Source organism: Taurulus bubalis, assembly GCF_910589615.1.
Source record: "Taurulus bubalis genome assembly, chromosome: 10".
NCBI classification, from domain to species: Eukaryota; Metazoa; Chordata; class Actinopteri; order Perciformes; family Cottidae; genus Taurulus; species Taurulus bubalis.
Genome location: NC_136598.1, coordinates 6,058,625 through 6,078,797, shown reverse-complemented (window position 1 = coordinate 6,078,797; position 20,173 = coordinate 6,058,625). Strand labels below are relative to the sequence as shown.

Below are 20,173 nucleotides of genomic sequence, written 5' to 3'. Positions count from 1 at the left end.
CTACTTTTTATTCACCACTGCCATTTTTTGGGTTAGAAGCACAGAAAAAGCATCTACAAGCTCTCACTTCTGGTTTGGTAACGCAGACTGCAGTTTGGAACATGTGTTTTAAACTTCTGGGTTTTATTTTGAAAAGCTCCACCCGGAAGTAGTCAACCCAATGCAGGTGGCGTACATCCTGGTTATTTGACAACATACACCGTCTTTTCTTCCAGAAAACAAACATGTAATTTACATGCACATAGCGAGGGCTGTGACGGTTACGGAGCGTGCTCGTGTGTCCGCGGGGAGACTTGAGGCTGTTTGCAGGCGACACAAGGCCGTCAGAGGAACACCAGGAGCGGATAATTAGCCGATGGACGTGATGGACAAAAGCACGTTAATATTGTGCGTTTTCCTTGTGCCGTCGTTTTGCTATTTTGCTTCGTCGGTATGGACATGTAGTTAGCTAATGTGGAGTTGCCTCTAAAATATCTAAACTCGACTTTTTCCACGTGTGTTCGTGTATTTCTTGCTCCGAAAGGGAACTGAGGTCGCACAACCTGCAGGCCTTACTGTGTGTTTGTGTTTTACTTTGAAACATTAGCAGGTTTTTTTTTTTGTCGTGGGGGTGGGGGGGATTAGTTTGCTAACAAGTCAGTCACGATAAGAGTTGACTACAAGATGAGTTTCTTTAGTTTTGGACAAAGTGCAGACATTGATGTAGTCCTGAATGACGCCGAGACGAGGAAGAAGGCTGAACACAAGACTGAAGATGGAAAGAAAGATAAATACTTTCTTTTCTATGATGGCGAGACTGTCAGTGGGAAGGTGAACGTCACGCTGAAGAACCCTGGGAAGAGGCTGGAGCACCAGGGGATCAAAGTGGAATTTGTTGGCCAAATAGGTAGGTTGAAAAAAACACGTGACGCCCACAATTGAGACATTGTGTTCACCAATAAATGTTTATATATATATATATATATATATATATATATATATATATATATATATATATATATATATATATATATATATATATATATACACAGACCAGACCAGTCTGGCTTCTGTTTATACCCATGGTATGGGTACATGTAAATATAATCAATATTATATTAGGGACTGTATACATGAGTGCTGGGCTGAACATGATATTTCAGAGCAACAGGAGCACATAACCCATGAGTCTTTGTGCACCTTCAGTTCTTCATGGAAACATTATTTGTACCTGTCCAATCGGGTTATATTACTTTGAAATATTGTGCTGTTTGATTTAAGACTGTTCCCATTGTCAGGATGCAAAAATATTAGACTAACCAGCTTCTAAAGATGCAACCATATGTGCTAAACACACGCAGTTGCTTTGTAGGATGGTACAACATATTGGAGAAAACTAACTAACCGAGTCACCATTTCCGACTTGGGAAAAAGGTTAAAACGCTTTTGTTTTTGAGCACTCCTGTTAAACACAAATAGACAAAAAAAAAAAAAAACTTTTTAGGAAAGGGGCATGCTTAAAACTGAGACTTTAATTTAATGTTCATAGATGAGCGGCACCAACTGGGCCGAGGCACTCCCCAATGTTATCAATATTATCCTGGGACCCTCGCCTTGACTGACAAAAAAATAGCAACACCCACCACAACATATCTCATGTTTGATAGAACACTATCAAACAATGCAAAACATTTGTCTATTAACTCAAATTGTAACTAAAATTGAAGGTGATACTCCAATTTAAACTGTCATATGTTAGTAACACAATCTGATTCAAATATAAGTGGAATTAGCAATTACCAGAATCATGACAAACATAACAAATAATGGCCAAAATGCCCAGTTTCAATCGAAGTATATCTCTGTACATCTGTTATCTTATGGCAGAGGTAAATGTTATGCAGAATCTTAAAGTGGACGACTCTTACTTTGCTTTTGCTGAAAACGTCTTTTCCTCTAGAGCTGTATTACGACAGAGGAAACCACCATGAGTTTGTTTCCCTGGTGAAAGATCTTGCGAGGCCGGGTGAAATAACTCAGTCGCAGACCTTCGACTTTGAGTTCACTCATGTTGAAAAACCCTACGAATCATACACAGGCCAGAACGTCAAGCTAAGGTAAGTTTGATCCCTCTTCTTCATAGGCAGTGAAATGAGGGACTTTACGTGCCACTCTTTGACCTTTTAAACTGAGCATTTTGACGCTCAATGTTGCCCACGTTTACCTTGAAGTATGTATTTCATGGCTTCGATGTGATCATTTGGAAACCGGTTGTTTTCATTCTCTGTTTTTATTGCAGATATTTCCTTCGGGCCACGGTGATCAGACGACTAAATGACATCAGTAAAGAGACGGACATCGTGGTCCACACATTGAGCACTTACCCTGAACTCAACTCCTCCATTAAGATGGAGGTTGGAATAGAGGATTGTCTCCACATTGAGTTTGAGTACAACAAATCCAAGTAAGACTTATAGGGCTGCAACAAACCATTATTATCATGTATTTGTCAATAATTTAACTTTTTAATCCATATAAGGTTAGAAAATAGTAAAAAGAAATGTCCATCACAATGTCACAACGCTGATAATGAGGTCTCCGTTGCCTGATCAAAACACAAAAGTAATTGTCTTGATAATTATAATGATATAAAACAGAGAAAAGCAGCAAAAATCACTTGTGAGAAGCTGGAATCAGAGAACTTAAATTGTTATATTTTTTTATCAGTTTTACTTAATAAATTAGTTTAATAATTAATGGACCGAAATTGCTGTCAGTTAATTTTCTCTTGATTAATTAAATAATTGATAAACCAAACTGGACATGGCAACATTATCATTTGATCTACCGAAGTTGTTAAAATGAACCAACAAGTAATGAGCATTATTTGTATGGTACTTTTCAAAACTGAATTTACAAAGTGTCTTTTGAAGGAAGGAAATCCATAAACCTAAGGTTTTATAATGGTCACAAATTCAGTTACAAAAAATGAAGGACCCTATCCAGCCAGGAAATCATAATAAATAATAATACATCATCATCTGTAAGTGCCTTTTGGAAATATTAGCGTTGGTGTATTTGTGGGAGGGATCAAGCACATACAGCATCAGTCATGGAGTTTAAAGCTACAGTTAACAATTATCTACATAATTGATTCATTATTAAATAAACAAATCGCTTGATATCTAAAATAAGGGGAAAATTCCCAAAGCCCCAGCTGTTGTCTTAAAGTGTCTTGTCTAACCAACAGTCTAAAACCCAAAGAATACTCTCATCTACTATCATAGGAGACAACGAAAAAACTGCAAATATAATGTCATGCGCTGTCCAATATCCAAATAAAGCATCCAGATAATGTTACATTAAAAACATACTCGTGCTCGGTTACTAAACCACCTGTTCTTTACAGCCCTCGTTCTCATTTCCGCTCGTGTCGTCTTTCGTCCTCTGACAGGTACCATCTGAAAGATGTTATTGTGGGAAAAATCTATTTCCTGCTGGTGAGGATTAAAATTAAACACATGGAGATTGACATCATCAAACGTGAGACGACGGGCACCGGCCCGAGTGTATACCACGAAAACGACACGATCGCCAAGTACGAGATCATGGACGGGGCTCCGGTCAGAGGTAAACAACACCTGCTCGTGGTTTTAGTCATTTTAATCACAAAACATCTCCCAACTTAGTCAAGATTTACTGAATAAACACCCCAACCTGCCACAATGTACTCCATATTTCAGGAGAGTCCATTCCCATCCGGTTATTTCTGGCTGGTTATGATCTGACTCCCACCATGCGCGACATCAACAAGAAGTTCTCCGTGCGCTACTATCTGAACTTGGTTCTGATCGACGAGGAGGAGAGACGCTACTTCAAACAGCAGGTAGGCTGCTGCAGGACCCTAGAAACTAGGCCATGGATAACAATACTGGCTGGGATGTGTAAAGGGCTCCTGAGTGTTTGCAGGGAAAAGATAAGGAAGAGAAACATTAGGTGCAGTAAAACTGGTGTCTGGGTTTATAATATTATCCGAAGCCTCGGTGGATGTTACGCGAGGAAGTGTGTCTGAATGGCGGCCGCTTCCAGCGCTGCTAGAGGACCAGCAGCCAGTTTGATGCTTTATTAAAGTCTTTGAGCAGCGGCGTGTCGCGCATGTTGTCCTGTGTGTTGCGCAACAGCTGTGAGAGCAGCGGCGCTACGAGAGACAGGAAGTCAAGGCGGTTGATTTAAATGCGGACGGCGCATTTCTAATTTCTAAGTTCATTACATTTCTAAGTTTGTTAAATTATCATAATCATTAGAGGAAATTATGGGGACATGTTTTGCCCCTCTCCTCGTAGTATCAGGGGCAACATTATATTTCCTAGGGGCAGTTTTGCCCTTTGCCCTTCAGTATTTCCGACGCTGCTGGTACTGTCCATGCGGCCTTACTGGTACACTTGATGGATCCAATCCAATGACATGTAGCGATACATCTAAGGTTGCCAAAAGTTGTGATTTTATAAAGGAAAACAATATTTAGTGTGCATTTAGTTTCTATACATTTGCAAGCAACACGTGTTACTTAATCGCTCCAAGTAATCATGTGTTTTGTTGACAAAGTCCTAGTCAGTCACTCTTGTGATGTTACAGTATATAATCATATTGAGCTAAGAATAAGTACAGCAAATCATAAAGTTGCCAAATGAATCAATGAAATTGTTGTAAATGAACAATGGATGACAGTAATCCACTCCTTGCGCAGGAAATCACACTGTGGAGGAAAGGGGACGTGGTGAGGAAGAGCATGTCTCATCAGGCGGCCATCGCCTCCCAGAGGTTCGAGGGCTCGGCCGCTTCGGAGAGCGCTCTGGAACAGGCTGCGAAGGAGGAGAGCGGATAGAGGTCCGCAGCCCGCCAGTCTCCTCTCGCGAGGCACCCGTCAACTGTACAACATCTGGTGACGCGGCTGTTTTTATGTGTAGCCGCTGCAGGTGAAGGGAGACCGACATGCAGTAATACATGCAGTATGTGAACAATGCAACCGTTTGCATGAGGCATTCGAAGTGGCTTCAGGCTGTTGGTCTTATACTTCCTCATAACTGCAATGTTCTTTTCTGTATGGGAATCAAACTAATCATTTGCAATGTCCACTGCGTTAAAACCTTCCATGTGTGACATTCTTGAGTTCTTAAGCCTTCTGTTGGTTACTTTCATTCAGATTTTTCTTTTTTTTTTTAGGATAAATTAATTTCTGATCTGTTAATTAATGCAACTCAACTGTCATGGATTTTCAGAAATGTATCTTCAACATTCCACCTTTTAATGAATGCATTCCTAACATTGTTGTAAGGTCAAGACATCTGAGATAACTTTGCACTGCTTTATCTTGCTGAACACATTTTCTCTTTGTTTGTGTGTATGTGTGTGTACAAAACGATTATTAAAGCGGAAACTTACCATTTTGAGGGTTTAAGTATTATCGCACACAATTTGGGGGTTTTGATCTGTAAATAAGACCAGCTAAAACCTTTTATCCTGTTCCAGCTTGTGTACGTTGATTATACAGCACACGGTGCCACAAGATGACCTTTCATGTTCATATGCTTTGCCTTGGCATTCCAGTGGTGTTTGGAAAGGGTGTTTGTATTAAGGTCTGATAGTATGACGTCCACTGTATCCTCTTTATTAGAGACTTAAAAGTTGTGCCTAAGTGTATCAAGCAAATGAAATCCTCCTGCCTCTTTAACATGATTTTAGTCTTTTAACCAGAGAAAGAGTTACAGTAGAACTATCTTTTGCAAAATGCTAATTAATAATTTCTTGTCCCTGAAAGTCAAATAAATTGATGCCAAATGAAAAAAAAAAGAACTGACTTGGTTGTTTGACAGCAATGAGTGAAAGTGTTTTTGAGGAACATGATGGCCATTAACAAACGTACAGCACATTTAAGAGCAATTTAGCACCGACCGCTTTGAACAGGTAATGGAGTCTGCATCTTCAGATCTTTCAAATACAAATGCATCATCAAGAGCTTCGAAGAGGCGAAGTGATCGGTTCCTACATCGCTCTGCAGCAATTGCAAGCGTATCAAACTATTCATCAATTTGTCTTGACAAAACATCTGTCGCTATTTGACTGCACCGATTCCCCCCCTGCTTCACCATGAAAACATACAAGTGGGTCTTAAAGGGGGTTTCAATGAAAATAAATGAATAACTACAGCCTGTGGGTGTTCAGGTTCAGGAACTGTGTTTTTAGTATATTCACTCCAGCCAAGTTTCAGAACCTTCAAAAATAGAAAAGTAAAAGAGGTCAAAGAACCACGAGATCTGTTGAACTGAGGTTTTCATTTAGTCGAGGAAGAATCGGAATGCCCCAAATGCCCCTCCTATGAGTAAAGCAAACGACAGCGAAGAAGTTTCCAAAAAGCGTAACACATTTCTGGCAGAATTTGCTAAAATGAGGTCTGCAGTAAGTCGACGAAGGATCAGGATGACCTAAATGTGCGATTCCCTGCCTATCTTAAGCTGTGCAACAGGTGATCTGAATAACCCGCCAATCAACTCGGGGGAAGTAAGACGTTCAGCTGAAATGAAAAGGGAAATGACAGCCAGAACCAAAGAATGAGAACTGCTCCAGCTATTCATATTATTAGTCATTAAAGTACTTTTGTCAGCTAAAGACTTCTTGGATTGTTTGAAGATGTGTGTATTTGGAATCTATTTCTAATAAAAACAATAATCAGATTAACCAATAATAATATAGAAATGGTGTGTGTGATGTTACAAGGAATACAGAGCCGATAGTCCAGCGCAAACTAAAACAGACTCTCTCCAATTTTATAGCACCTACAGGAATTTGTCATTTATACATCAGGTGTCAAACAAGCTTGCTCTGTATGGTTCAGAGATGTAGGTAAAAAAAAAATGGATGCGACCCATTATTTAACAAAAGCACATTTTATATCTGTGAGCAAAAGAAAATAAACGCTGCAGTGCTGTGAACAAGGTCGCTGCTTCATGATTTCACCGTCAAAAAAAACATAATCTGGTCCAAATCCTCACAAAGGCTCTTCATCTTCCAAACTCAGGACAAAGTCAAACTCCTCTGCAGAGAAAAAGAAACAGAGCGAGAGTTCAGAATCAGTCCACCGCTACACACTGAAGTCCCAGAGGGAGACGGTTTTCACTTACCAGCGGTCAGGGGTTGCACAGAGAGCCGGGCCCTTGTGAAAAGTGACATTTCCTTCAGAGGCCCTCCTTTGGCGCGATGCTGCAGGTGGTACTTCTTCAGCTCCGACAGAGGAAGAAAACGCTTTGTCATTCTTTGATACTGGACATCGACCTGAGAGGGAGGAGAACCCAACATCAATGCTGCATTGTTATCATCCGGTATGTTACTTCTACTTCCTGAATGAGTTTACCATGCTCCATTTGGGGTTGTCTGCTTTACTGTTTGCATCAAAGTGGACATCTTTCTTGTCAAACTGAGTGTGGTCCACATAAGCTTCCTTCACAATCTAGAAAAGAAAAACAGCGGGAAATGATGCCTGTGGCTTCGTTTAGATCATCGGGAGATCAGAATATCCGCTGGGGAAAGAGAGCGACTCACTGTCATGATCCCCGCTATCCCCGGTTCCTTGCAGTTGCTGTGATAAAAGAAAGCCAACTGCCCGTCTTTCATCTGCCTCATAAAATTGCGAGCCTGCAGGTGAGGGATAATTCAGAGGAACAAAACAAGAAAAAGAGAGAAGGCTGGTGAGAACCATTTTTCTGAGTAGTGCCTTATTTGAGGGAAACATCTCGTCATTACAGGAGCCCGTTTTGTGGCTCTACCTGATAATTGCGGACGCCATCCCAGCAACCAGTCTGATCAGGCAGAGCCTTCAGATCCTCAATCCCAAACTGCAGAATGAGACCATGCGCATCAGAGAGTGCAGACCACTCATATTTATATATATATATAAAAATAAAAACACAGACTGTGATGAGGCTCTGTACCTTGAGGTCGATGCCGTTCTGAAAGCGGCTCTCTGGCTCAGACTTCATCAGCCAGCGTTGGTACTGTGGGGATTCTGAGCTCTCCTTTTCCCCCCCAGCAGGAGCTGCAGCTTTCCTCTTCCCGCCAGCCACTTCCCCGTCGTCGTCTTTGCCTGTTGTTGCAGCAATAAGTTAGAAAATACCAAACCAGACAAGAAGTTTTACTATGTGACTTTATTTGCTCACCTGAACTCGCAGTTCTTTTACTCACGCTGGCCCTCGTCTTTGGAGGCATCTCTCACGGTCGATGAAGACACCTGTTTAAAACATCCAATCCATAACAGGGTTGATGATGTCAAATTATCTACCAGTCATATTATTCATACCAAGATAGCTATCCTTAACATCTTTAAAGTACCATATCCCAATGAAGATGCATGAACACTGATAGAGAATGTGATCCATATCACCAACAAATAAACCATAAAATTACTCAAATGAAATGTTCAACAAATGTCACTAGGGCTGCTTCTCATAATGTGTTTTACTTGCTGCATTAATACATTTGATTGTTTTTTAAGATATCAATTGTATATTCTATTAAATGTCCCAAATCCTGTTTTCAAACGTGTTTTTTTTCTTAAATGACCAACACTCCAAGGCCTAAATATTTTAAGTTTAAAAACCTAGAGTAATAATAATAATAATAATAATAATAATAATAGGACAATATTCACATTGAAGCTGGAAACGGAGGACGATAGCATTAGGCTCGTTCGTTAGAGCTGCGCCTCGCCTGGAATCCAGACGAGAGCAGCGGCCGCAGCAGGAGGCGTTGACAAAAAACTGCAATCAAGTCGGACAGTTGTCAGCTGCCTTCAAAGTAAACACAGGAAGTCACAGAAAAAAGTACTTCCTGTTAGTTCCGAACTTTTGTTTACAGATCACGTTTGGATTTATTATATGTGTTTATAAATATATATATATTTATGTAGAAATGACTGTGTAGCTGCATCCTTTGGTATTTTTATGTCTGCCTGTGAAATACATTACTACTGGTTTAGATATGAGTTATGAAAATACGATTTTGTATTATCAACCACACAAGATGTGTTTTTAAATTAAACATGAGACGAATAGTCAATAATCGAGGGTTAAGTATTACAACTACACATAAAATAAGGATTTTCTACAACACGTGGTGTTTGCTGTCAGATCTAAGAGCCAATCAGCTCTCTGATGTGGCGAGAGCCAGGCGTTTCCCATCATGCACTGGGCCAAGCAGTCGTTTGAGAGCAACTGCGGCGACTGACTCTGAAATCGACAACCGGCTTGGTCTCGTGAGAGTATCGTTGACCACGTGTGCATGACGTCAGAGCAAGTCGGGACCAAGTCGGACACAAATCTAACCGGCATGCATTGCGCGCCGATCGATTCTGCGCAGAACTGGCTCATCTCGAACGAGCCTATTGTCTATTGACTTGTGTGTGTTCAGTAGACACGAGAGAATAAAAGCATTCGTTTGACACACAAGTCCATTACTTTGCTAAACCTCGTTGATAAAACAACAATACGGAAACAATACATTAAACAAACTTTACTTTTAAGTAACACAGATTAAGTTAAACTGCAGCTCTGGTCAGTAGATAACCTCCATAACGCAGATAATAAAGAGTACCTGCAGCAGCGCTCCACAGGTCAGCCACTTAAAAACCCCGCGGAAAAAGCCCACACCACGTGACGTCAACAAAGTTATCGGTGCATTTGATTTGTCTACCGTCTACTCCCGTTTACGTTGATAAACGTAAAACTAAAAAAACGTTGACGTTTCTTCACTTCATGTCAGAGGAGGCGCGTGGAGCGCTCTGCTGCCCCACTGTGGTCGGGATCATCACTACATCTTATTCACTCCTGGTTGCATTTGTCCTTGAATACAGACAGGCCTATAGTCCTGAACAAAGTCATTTGAGTTTTTAGCACTTTCACTTTTTTCTCCCCCCAAAAAGCATTTAAGGAGTCAGTCTTCACTCCCAACATGGACCACGATATCTTCCTTTCTTCTGAACACAGCTGGCACTGAAGCATCACAAGCAAAATACATGAGCACAGCAGTGACCATTGTTTTGTTTTCCACTGATTCTAAAATATATATATATATATATATATATATATATTAATATATATATATATTAATACGTATATATATGTGTGTATATATATATATATATATATATATATATATATATATATATATATATATATATATACATACATACATACATATGTATATACATATATTTTAAAATCAGTGGAAAACAAAACAACATATATATATATATATATATATATATATATATATATATATATATATATTTATTTATGTTATGGAAAACAAATAACTTCTTCGTCATGAGCATTTATACTCCATGTCAGCTGGTGGCGGTAATGCGCCATGATATTATTTGGCAACCGCCATAAAACATCAAAGAAGAAGAAAATCCGCTCGGCCGTTCTCTTTAAACTGCCAGACCGCTGGAGGTAAACATGGCGGCCGTCGGACCTCTGGGAATAATGGCTCGCCTGGGCTCCAGCATCTGCAGGAACCAGCGTTTGATTTGCAACAGAAGCCCACAGAGACGAGGGATAGCGTCTTGTGTCGACCGTAAGTCCCAGAAGACGAATGAACAGTGTGCATTCGCTGTTAGTTTATACGACCGATGTTATGAAAGAAATTCTCAATGGCACCGGGTGACAAGTGAAGTTGTTGGTTAACAGCCCGCTGCTGTACTCACTGTTCACTGCTCTCCAGCACCCACACGGGCTTCTTTGCACTTTGGACAAAACAAGATAAAGTAAACGCTCGCAGCCCATTGGGTTTTTAATATGACATTTACCTGTGACGTTGTCAGCTGTCATTGGTTAGTTTTGCACCGCCCCTCTTTTTTGAGGCTGTATTTTGTGTGAGAGAATTTGAGCAAACTTATAAATTATGTATTGTCTGGAGCCTTACTGCTGCCTTGAGGAAGATCACTAAGCACTCAAAATGTTGGTCATATGAAGACACCTGTCACCTTGTGAGATGCATTTCGAAGCCGCCATGCACACTACACCTGCATCTGATGTGTTCTCTGCTCTTTGTTGACAGCCGCTCATGGACTCACAGAGGAGCAGAAGGAGTTTCAAGAAGTGGCTTTTAACTTTGCAGCCAATGAAATGGCTCCACACATGGCAGAGTGGGACCAAAAGGTGTGTTTTCAAAGGATTGGCTTGATAGGATTGTCTATTACTTTAAAGCACTTCTCCTGCAGGCATAAATAAATGGTATGGCCTGATCCTGATATGGTGTATGAGATCAATTATATGTCCAAGGAGCTTGATTTTTAGCGTAACATCATCAACTGTCGGTATGTTTTTGTTGTTTTCCCTCCAGGAAATCTTTCCAATAGAGACCATGCGAAAGGCGGCCCAGTTGGGGTTTGGCGGGATCTACGTTCAGCCGGATGTTGGAGGAACGGGTCTTTCTCGGCTGGACACATCCGTCATCTTTGAGGCCTTATCCACAGGATGCGTCAGCACCACAGCTTACATCAGCATCCACAAGTACAGACCCCCTAATATTGCATTGAACGTACCTGCAATTACAACAAGATGGAAAGATTAATTATTTGGTTGCTTGGATGGATTTCTATTTGACTTGAGGCTGGTTGTTTATGCCCCGATTAACCAAATTTGCCAGATCAGTTGCCTGTCTCTAATGATAGCTGTGAAATATATTTTCTATGAATTTGCATGCAAATTCTCAGTCTGCTCCATTTCTTTGCAGCATGTGTGCCTGGATGATCGACACCTTTGGCAATACCGAGCAGAGGGAGAAGTTCTGTCCAGATCTCTGTTCAATGGAAAAGTTTGCTTCCTATTGTCTCACTGAACCAGGTCAGTCTTTATGTTGCAAAGATTGAATGAGGAAAGGAAAATATTAGGGATGCAACAACGAATCGATAAAAATCGATTATCAAAAGTGTTGGCAATGAATTTCATTATCGATTCGTTGTGTCGCGCGATTATTACGCCGGGCAATAAGTCGCGGAGAAAAAAAACATACATACATATATATATATATATATATATATATATATATATATATATATATATATATATATATATATATATATATATATATATATATATATATATATATATATACATACGTACGTACGTACGTACGTACGTACGTACGTATGTGTGTGTGTGTATATATATGTGTGTGTGTGTATATATATATATATATATATATATATATATATATATATATATATATATATATATATATATATATATATATATATATATATATATATATATATGTGTGTGTATTTTAAAATCAGTGGAAAACAAAACAATGGTCACTGCTGTGCTCATGTATTTTGCTTGTGATGCTTCAGTGCCAGCTGTGTTCAGAAGAAAGGAAGATATCGTGGTCCATGTTGGGAGTGAAGACTGAGTCCTTAAATGCTTTTTGGGGGGAGAAAAAAGTGAAAGTGCTAAACACTCAAATGACTTTGTTCAGGACTATAGGCCTGTCTGTATTCAAGGACAAATGCAACCAGGAGTGAATAAGATGTAGTGATGATCCCGACCACAGTGGGGCAGCAGAGCGCTCCACGCGCCTCCTCTGACATGAAGTGAAGAAACGTCAACGTTTTTTTAGTTTTACGTTTTATGTTTATCAACGTAAACGGGAGTAGACGGTAGACAAATCAAATGCACTGATAACTTTGTTGACGTCACGTGGTGTGGGCTTTTTCCGCAGAGTTTTTAAGTGGCTGACCTGTGGAGCGCTGCTGCAGGTACTCTTTATTATCTGCGTTATGGAGGTTATCTACTGACCAGAGCTGCAGTTTAACTTAATCTGTGTTACTTAAAAGTAAAGTTTGTTTAATGTATTGTTTTCGTATTGTTGTTTTATCAACGAGGTTTAGCAAAGTAATGGACTTGTGTGTCAAACGAATGCTTTTATTCTCTCGTGTCTACTGAACACACACAAGTCAATAGATAATAGGCTCGTTCGAGATGAGCCAGTTTTGCGCAGAATCGATCGGCGCGCAATGCATGCCGGTTAGATTTGTGTCCGACTTGGTCCCGACTTGCTCTGACGTCATGCACACGTGGTCAACGATACTCTCACGAGACCAAGCCGGTTGTCGATTTCAGAGTCAGTCGCTGCAGTTGCTCTCAAACGACTGCTTGGCCCAGTGCATGATGGGAAACGCCTGGCTCTCGCCACATCAGAGAGCTGATTGGCTCTTAGATCTGACAGCAAACACCACGTGTTGTAGAAAATCCTTATTTTATGTGTAGTTGTAATACTTAACCCTCGATTATTGACTATTCGTCTCATGTTTAATCTAAAAACTTATCTTGTGTGGTTGATAATACAAAATCGTATTTTCATAACACATATCTAAACCAGTAGTAATGTATTTCACAGACAGACATAAAAATACCAAAGGATGCAGCTACACAGTTATTTATTTTTATATATATATATATATATATATATATATATATATATATATATATATATATATATATATATATATATATATATATATATATATATAAATCTAAACGTGATCTGTAAACAAAAGTTCGGAAATAACAGGAAGTACTTTTTTTCTGTGACTTCCTGCGTTTACACAGCTGACAGCTGACCGACTTGATTGCAGTTTTTTGTCAACGCCTCCTGCTGCGGCCGCTGCTCTCGTTTGGATTCCAGGGGAGGCGCAGCTCTAACGAACGAGCCTAAAGATGAGCTGTGCGACTCCGCAAGGCGCTTAAAGTTGAGAATATTTCAGCTTTTAAGCGCGCCGAAAAAACGCTAGAAAAACGCATCGCGCGGCATTTAAAAAGCGCGCATGAAAGGCGCGCCGTACCATAGGGAAACAATGGTTTTGCTAGCGACGCGTTTTTGAGAGTCACGTCTGGTGTGAACGGCCTCTAATGTTATAATACGGGTAGATCAAATCAAGCATTCTGATTGGTTGAGAGTGAGTCACGAGGTGTAGTTTATTTAAGCAATAAGGTAGGAGAGGCAGTACTGTGTCGTGCAATAATGTACTGTTCAAGGGAGTTGTGCGCGGAGGGCCGGCAAACCCTTGAACTGTACATTATTGTACGGCTACCTGCGACTTTATGAATAGTAATAGTAAGCTCCCTTTCAGCACAAAATAGTTGTAGCCACCAAACCTTGTGTATCGCATTTCAGCAACAGAGAAAATAGTCCCGTACGTGTATGGCGGTTGCATAGCAACGTACGGGACGCACATACGGGCACTATAAAACTGACTGCCTTACTGACCAGGTCGGTTGGAAGCAGGTGGAGGATGACACGCAGCCACCGATGTAAAGAAGTGCTCTCGCTGCTTCTGTCCGTCTTTTCTCCGTCATTTTTCTCCTCCATGATGTTTAGAGAACTTGCCTCGCGTCTGGAAATGGCCGACGTAATTATCTCTCACTCGAAATTATCACAATGTTGTGATCAAACCCTTTTCATTCCTCATCTCATTTTAGGGAGGAAGTGACGTGTGTGTTGTCGTTCGTTATGCTAGTGTGGGGGATGCTAAGTGAGCTTGTTAGCTGTTCCGTTTGAGCTAACGTTACTGTTAGCGAAGAGCCCCGTTGCAATACTGTGAACACTCAAGCAATACACCTGCAAGTTAAGGAAACCAACGTATGCGAGTCGTTACTGCGGACGTTACAATATCAAAGTTTACACGAACATGTTTGGTAACTGTCAAGCTTGAAATGACAACTAACGGTCGCGCAATTTAAATCTACCTGTTGTTTTTAAGTGCGCACTGATATGGAACGCTCTAAATGTAAACAGGCTGTACAGTACTTTATGGCTGAATAAACTACACCTCGTGACTCACTCTCAACCAATCAGAATGCTTGATTTGATCTACCCGTATTATATTCAGCCATAAAGTACTGTACAGCCTGTTTACATTTAGAGCGTTCCATATCAGTGCGCACTTAAAAATAACAGGCAGATTTAAATTGCGCGACCGTTAGTTGTCATTTCAAGCTTGACAGTTACCAAACATGTTTGTGTAAACTTTGATATTGTAACGTCAGCAGTAACGACTCGCAGACGTTGGTTTCCTTAACTTGCAGGTGTATTGCTTGAGTGTTCACAGTATTGCAACGGGGCTCTTCGCTAACAGTAACGTTAGCTCAAACGGAACAGCTAACAAGCTCACCTAGCATCCCCCACACTAGCATAACAAACGGTGGCTGCGTGTCATCCTCCACCCTGCTTCCAACCGGCCTGGTCAGTAAATCACAGATTTACTGCAGTCAGTTTTATAGTCCCGTATGTGCTATTTTCTCTGTTGCTGAAATGCGATACACAACGTTTGGTGGCTACAACTATTTTGTGCTGAAAGGGAGCTTACTATTTATAAAGTCGCAGGTACCCGTATTATAAAAGCAATAAGGTACTCGAGGCAGTACTGTGTCTACAATAATGTACAGTTCAAGGGTTTGACAACTCCCTTGAACAGTACATTATTGTACGACACAGTACTGCCTCTCTTACCTTATTGCTTAAATAAAGCAGGGTATGCTAAATGCAGCTTCTGGACGGATCAATTACAGTAAAAAGGGCTCACATTTGGCAGATGTAAAGCATACATGTGTATGTGTTTAGTGTTAGTCCATTTTATTGTTTTAATTAACAGCTCAGGGATGTTCAAGGAGCAACCTGTTTGTGCACTTTCTGAAGATGTTTTGCACTGTCACTTCTGTTTTTGAATAAAGGGTTGGAAATGAACGCTTTTTTGATAAAAAATGTTTTTATCCGATTCATCGCTTAATCGAAAAAATAATCGATTATTAAAATAATCGTTAGTTGCAGCCCTAGAAAATATATTCATAGTTTGCTATGTTGCTCTCTGCATGTGTGCACTGCAACCTAATAAACCTGCGACCTATGATTCTAGGCAGCGGCAGCGATGCTGCTTCCCTCTCGACCACGGCACAACTGAAAGGTGACCATTACATCTTGAACGGTTCAAAGGTAATCGCAGATGTTTAGGCCTATATCACAGTAAATGCTCTCTTTACACAGTGAGTGAAACGTGTCTCGCCTCTCTTCGTGACCTTTTCAGGCCTTCATCAGTGGAGGGGGAGACACGGACGTCTATGTTGTGATGTGCAGAACGGGAGCTAAAGGAGCCAAAGGCATCTCCTGTTTGCTGGTAGAGAAAGGAACCCCCGGTCTCAATTTTGGCAAAAAAGAAAAGAAGGTAGAGTTCATTGTTGTTGATAGTTGGTAGTGTTCGCAGGTAACACTAGATGGCAGAAGTAAGTCACGGTTACGCTGATGTTTCCCCTTCTGCTCTCCAGGTTGGGTGGAACTCCCAGCCGACCAGGGCGGTGATATTGGAGGATTGTGCCGTTCCAGTGACCAACCGGCTTGGTGCGGAAGGGCAAGGATTCAACATGGCCATGAAAGGCCTGAATGGAGGCAGAATTAATATTGGTGAGGAGGAAAGCACTATTCATGTGTACTGTACAATGTTAGTGACACCCAGTTATGTAATGTACTCCCATAGCTTGAGGAAATGATTGGAATCGCACTGATTTATGGAAATTATTATATCAAAATCAGGATTTTTGTTTACACGGTGGGAGTCTCGAGGTGCTTAAATGTGAAGAATGTTTGTCGGACGCTGACATTAAAGAGAAACCATGGAAGAAATGACACATTCTTCCTCTTTCTTTAAATAAAACAATGTCATTAAAAAGTAGTAAAACGCATCTTTGCTCAATTCGATATACTCAACCTTGTTGCAAAAAGCCGTTTCACCCTCAGCAGCTTTTATCCCAACACTCTTCCAACAGCGTCCTGTTCTCTTGGGGCAGCTCACGCCTGTGTCCAGCTCGCGAGGGATCACCTGTTAGTGCGCAAACAGTTTGGAGAGACGCTCTCCAACAACCAGGTCAGAAGATCGTACAAGGATCCTCGATTCAAAGTATTTAGACATTGTTGCTGCCAGTCATCTTGACTCCATCCTTCCCTCTCTCCCTGTGTGTGTGTGTGTGTGTGTGTGTGTGTGTAGTATCTTCAGTTCCAGCTGGCAGAAATGGCCACCAAGTTGGTGGCGTCTCGCCTTTTGGTGCGTCAAGCTGCAACCGCGCTGCAGGAGAACCGGCCTGATGCCGTTTCTCTTTGCTCCATGGCCAAACTCTTTGCCACGGACGAGTGCTTTACCGTGAGTAATACTGAGCAGTAATGCCGTGTTCACACCGGACAGCTTCAGTTTACTCGCGAAGGGGGCGTGGCTTATCACCGTCGCTTGTCTCTGTGAGAGACAAGCAACGGAGCTTTTATTTCCGCTATCAGCCATGGAATAAATAACCACTAGTTCTGCTTTATACTTGTTGTGGAAGTCCCAAACACGTCGGAACATGAAACGCCCTCGTGTTTGGGTTCATAACATCATCCGTAGCCGCACACAGCTCAGTGAATTTCACCGACTCCTCCAGGAACTGCGTCTGGCTTCTCTCCGTAAAACGATACCGATTCCTTCATCCACCATGGAAATAACCACTAGTTCTGCTTTATACTTGTTGTGTAAATTCCACATACATCGGAACATCAAACTCCATGGTGTCTGGGTTCATAATATTATTCGTAGTCTCACAACAGCGCCTCAATGACGGCCGCTACCAGCACTGATTCTGGCGGAGCAGCAGCAGTTTCATTCAGAAACGGGGAGACGGAGGTGATGACGGGCGGAGCTTCTCAACGCTGATTCTCAACGCTGATTGGCTGACGCAACTTTGCGTCACGCGATTTCTCTGCCGGAGTTGGGATAATTCAACTCACGCGAATTCGCGCCACGTCCTTCGCTTTGTTCGCCCCGCGTCAAATGTTCTGTTCATGTCTATCGTGCCGCCTCGTGAAAAAAACGCTTTTTCGCGAGGCGGCGCGTCTGTGCATTGACTTTGCAAGTAATCTGGTCGCGCGTCAAATTTGCGCCGCGTCCGGTGTGATCACGGCATAAGAGCTTTTGGTCGTCCTAATTAGGGCCCAAGCACTGGCGTAGTCAGAGCGGAGGACCTATTGTTATTCAATTGTTTATTATTGTTATTTGTCCTCTTTGCGTGGGGAAAAGAGGTGCATGGGATAATGCTACATATTTCAAAATGTCCACACCCATCCGACTCGGTGAAAATTGCAATCTGATTTGGGTGTCGGAGAAAAGTCGGAAATAGCTCGACAGCGCCCCCTTTAGTTGTGAAAGCCCGTGCTTTTTGCCAACGATAACCGATTGACTTGACATTTTGCACACATGTCCGGGTAAGACTGCTCTACAAAAAAGGTATTGGCTCCTATTTAGCTCTGCCTACTTCGATTTTCTGCCATTTTGAATTTTGTAAAAAACACATTCTTGCCCACCACTAAACGCTGGGTCCATTTCTTACGAAACTTTATGTGGATCATCATTGCTTCAATGTGATCAAACGATACTTTCAACTTTGTTGATCTCATTGCGTTTAGAGGTTATTAACCTCTTAGGGGTGTGGCTCAATATGTCAATACACATAACTTCCAAATGACTTGTTTCATTCGTTCTCTCTTGCTGCCTTTCCTTACTCAACAGATCTGCAACCAGGCTCTCCAGATGCACGGTGGTTACGGTTACCTCAAAGACTACGGCGTGCAGCAGTTTGTCCGAGACATCCGAGTGCATCAGATCCTAGAGGGTGAGGCTTTCTAACCGGCTCCTCTTACCTCCGTCTCGTGCATCAGATTGAATAGGATTCCCTTATATTCTATGCAGCTGTCGTGGTTGGTTTTCTAACGATTACAGTTTGTCTGACTCTTTTTTTTCTTTTCTCATTTTGTTTCCCCTAAAGGCACTAATGAGGTGATGAGGATGATCATTTCCCGAAATCTGCTGACCGAGCCATGATAAGTCTTTACCCTGTTTCTTCTAGTGACTTCAGTACTGACCATATTGTAATGGTTTTTATCTCTGGTTGGTTACAGCGTGACCGGTTTCCTGAAATGCCCTCCGTATCGTAGGATTGGGGTAAACCAGTCAGTAAAACGTAGGTTTTTCTAGAATAATGGTTTCATTTTTAGCGACACTGGAAGCATGTAAATTCACAAAACCTCCACCAGCAGTGGCGATGATGTAAGTAAGAATAGTTAGAAACGAAAGGAAAGTTTGGTTTAGATTTTTCATCTAAACCTTTTTGATGTGAGGCTGCTTGTGTGGATTCAAACATTGCTTAAAAGGGTTTAACACCACCGTCAGTGTTAATAAAAGGTAATGGTTTGCCCTTCTGTATATTACATATCTATATCACATGCTGTCTCAGCAGCTCTTTGCCTGAAGTGGCCTTTTAGAGATTATGTATGATCTTGGTTACTGTTACATGATGTGTGTACTGCCATAGATGTATGGCTTGTGTATTGTGGGTTATATATTTGAAATTTAACACTCCAAATTAAATATCATAAAATGAATTGTTCTCTCTTTTTTGAAGGGCCTGAATCACACTTATCTGGGAGTGATGTACATTTTATACAAATTGTTTGCATGAGTAATAAGTGATGAGTCCGTCTTGCTAAACTCAAACACTTTATTGAAAAATGTTTACAGTAATTATATCATCACCAAGCACCTTTGAACAAAATAGTAAGAAACCATTAACTTCAACACTATTTCGGTTACATTCCAACTACCATAACAGGCAATATACTCATAAATGTTCTCTCGGCAGACATCAACGTCATGGAACCATACTGACATTGTTGCAGCAGGTTAAATAAAACCTGTACATGAACAGAAGTGGGTCAAAGAAAGCGATGAAATAAAAGTTGAAATACCTGAACCGTGATTTTGAACTAGTGCAGTTTGCCTGAGAGAAGAGACTGAAGAGTGATCCATACAAATGGAATTATAAAAGTGTATATATATTTAGTTTAGTTGTTATACAAATGTATGTTTGTAAAACTATTTATGGTTTTACAGTATCCAGACACACTGTATTCAGTTTGAACAACTCAAGTCAGAGTTTTATTTATATGGCCTCAAAATCATAAAGTTATTGGATATCATTTTGAAAATCTCTTTTAAAGAGTGGGAATAAAAATATATTTCTTCCAAAAAGAAACCGAAACGATTGAACCGAAGGGACCTGCGAGACGT

At 41.0% G+C, this 20,173-nt stretch overlaps 3 protein-coding genes across 3 annotated transcripts; 2 read left to right on the top strand and 1 right to left on the bottom strand.

The window, feature by feature from the left end:
- Positions 1 to 207: 207 nt before the first annotated feature.
- Positions 208 to 5,811, top strand: vps26b (VPS26, retromer complex component B). Its single transcript, XM_079225137.1, has 6 exons — positions 208 to 886; positions 1,940 to 2,096; positions 2,279 to 2,443; positions 3,434 to 3,609; positions 3,723 to 3,865; positions 4,727 to 5,811. The coding sequence occupies exons 1-6, from the start codon at positions 664 to 666 to the stop codon at positions 4,862 to 4,864; spliced, it is 1,002 nt and encodes a 333-aa protein (XP_079081263.1). The 5' UTR covers positions 208 to 663; the 3' UTR covers positions 4,865 to 5,811.
- A 1,125-nt stretch (positions 5,812 to 6,936) lies between these two features.
- thyn1 (thymocyte nuclear protein 1) lies at positions 6,937 to 8,238 on the bottom strand (the record flags this gene model as incomplete). The annotated part of the gene is made up of 7 exons (XM_079224444.1): positions 6,937 to 7,071; positions 7,158 to 7,308; positions 7,388 to 7,483; positions 7,576 to 7,668; positions 7,800 to 7,868; positions 7,965 to 8,116; positions 8,190 to 8,238. The coding sequence occupies 7 exons, from the start codon at positions 8,236 to 8,238 to the stop codon at positions 7,025 to 7,027; spliced, it is 657 nt and encodes a 218-aa protein (XP_079080570.1). The 3' UTR covers positions 6,937 to 7,024.
- A 2,249-nt stretch (positions 8,239 to 10,487) lies between these two features.
- On the top strand, positions 10,488 to 19,467 carry acad8 (acyl-CoA dehydrogenase family, member 8; the record flags this gene model as incomplete). Its single annotated transcript, XM_079225154.1, has 11 exons — positions 10,488 to 10,605; positions 11,089 to 11,189; positions 11,374 to 11,543; positions 11,767 to 11,880; positions 15,951 to 16,023; positions 16,115 to 16,252; positions 16,353 to 16,488; positions 16,851 to 16,948; positions 17,069 to 17,221; positions 18,617 to 18,719; positions 18,873 to 19,467. The coding sequence occupies 11 exons, from the start codon at positions 10,488 to 10,490 to the stop codon at positions 18,926 to 18,928; spliced, it is 1,260 nt and encodes a 419-aa protein (XP_079081280.1). The 3' UTR covers positions 18,929 to 19,467.
- Positions 19,468 to 20,173: the final 706 nt, after the last annotated feature.

Excerpts from the sequence above, each read along its gene's own strand:
- vps26b (XM_079225137.1), top strand. The coding sequence starts at position 664 with ATGAGTTTCTTTAGTTTTGGACAAAGTGCAGACATTGATGTAGTCCTG. Across the intron at positions 887-1,939 it reads GGAATTTGTTGGCCAAATAG|AGCTGTATTACGACAGAGGA; the intron begins GTAGGTTGAAAA and ends CTTTTCCTCTAG. Across the intron at positions 2,444-3,433 it reads TTTGAGTACAACAAATCCAA|GTACCATCTGAAAGATGTTA; the intron begins GTAAGACTTATA and ends GTCCTCTGACAG.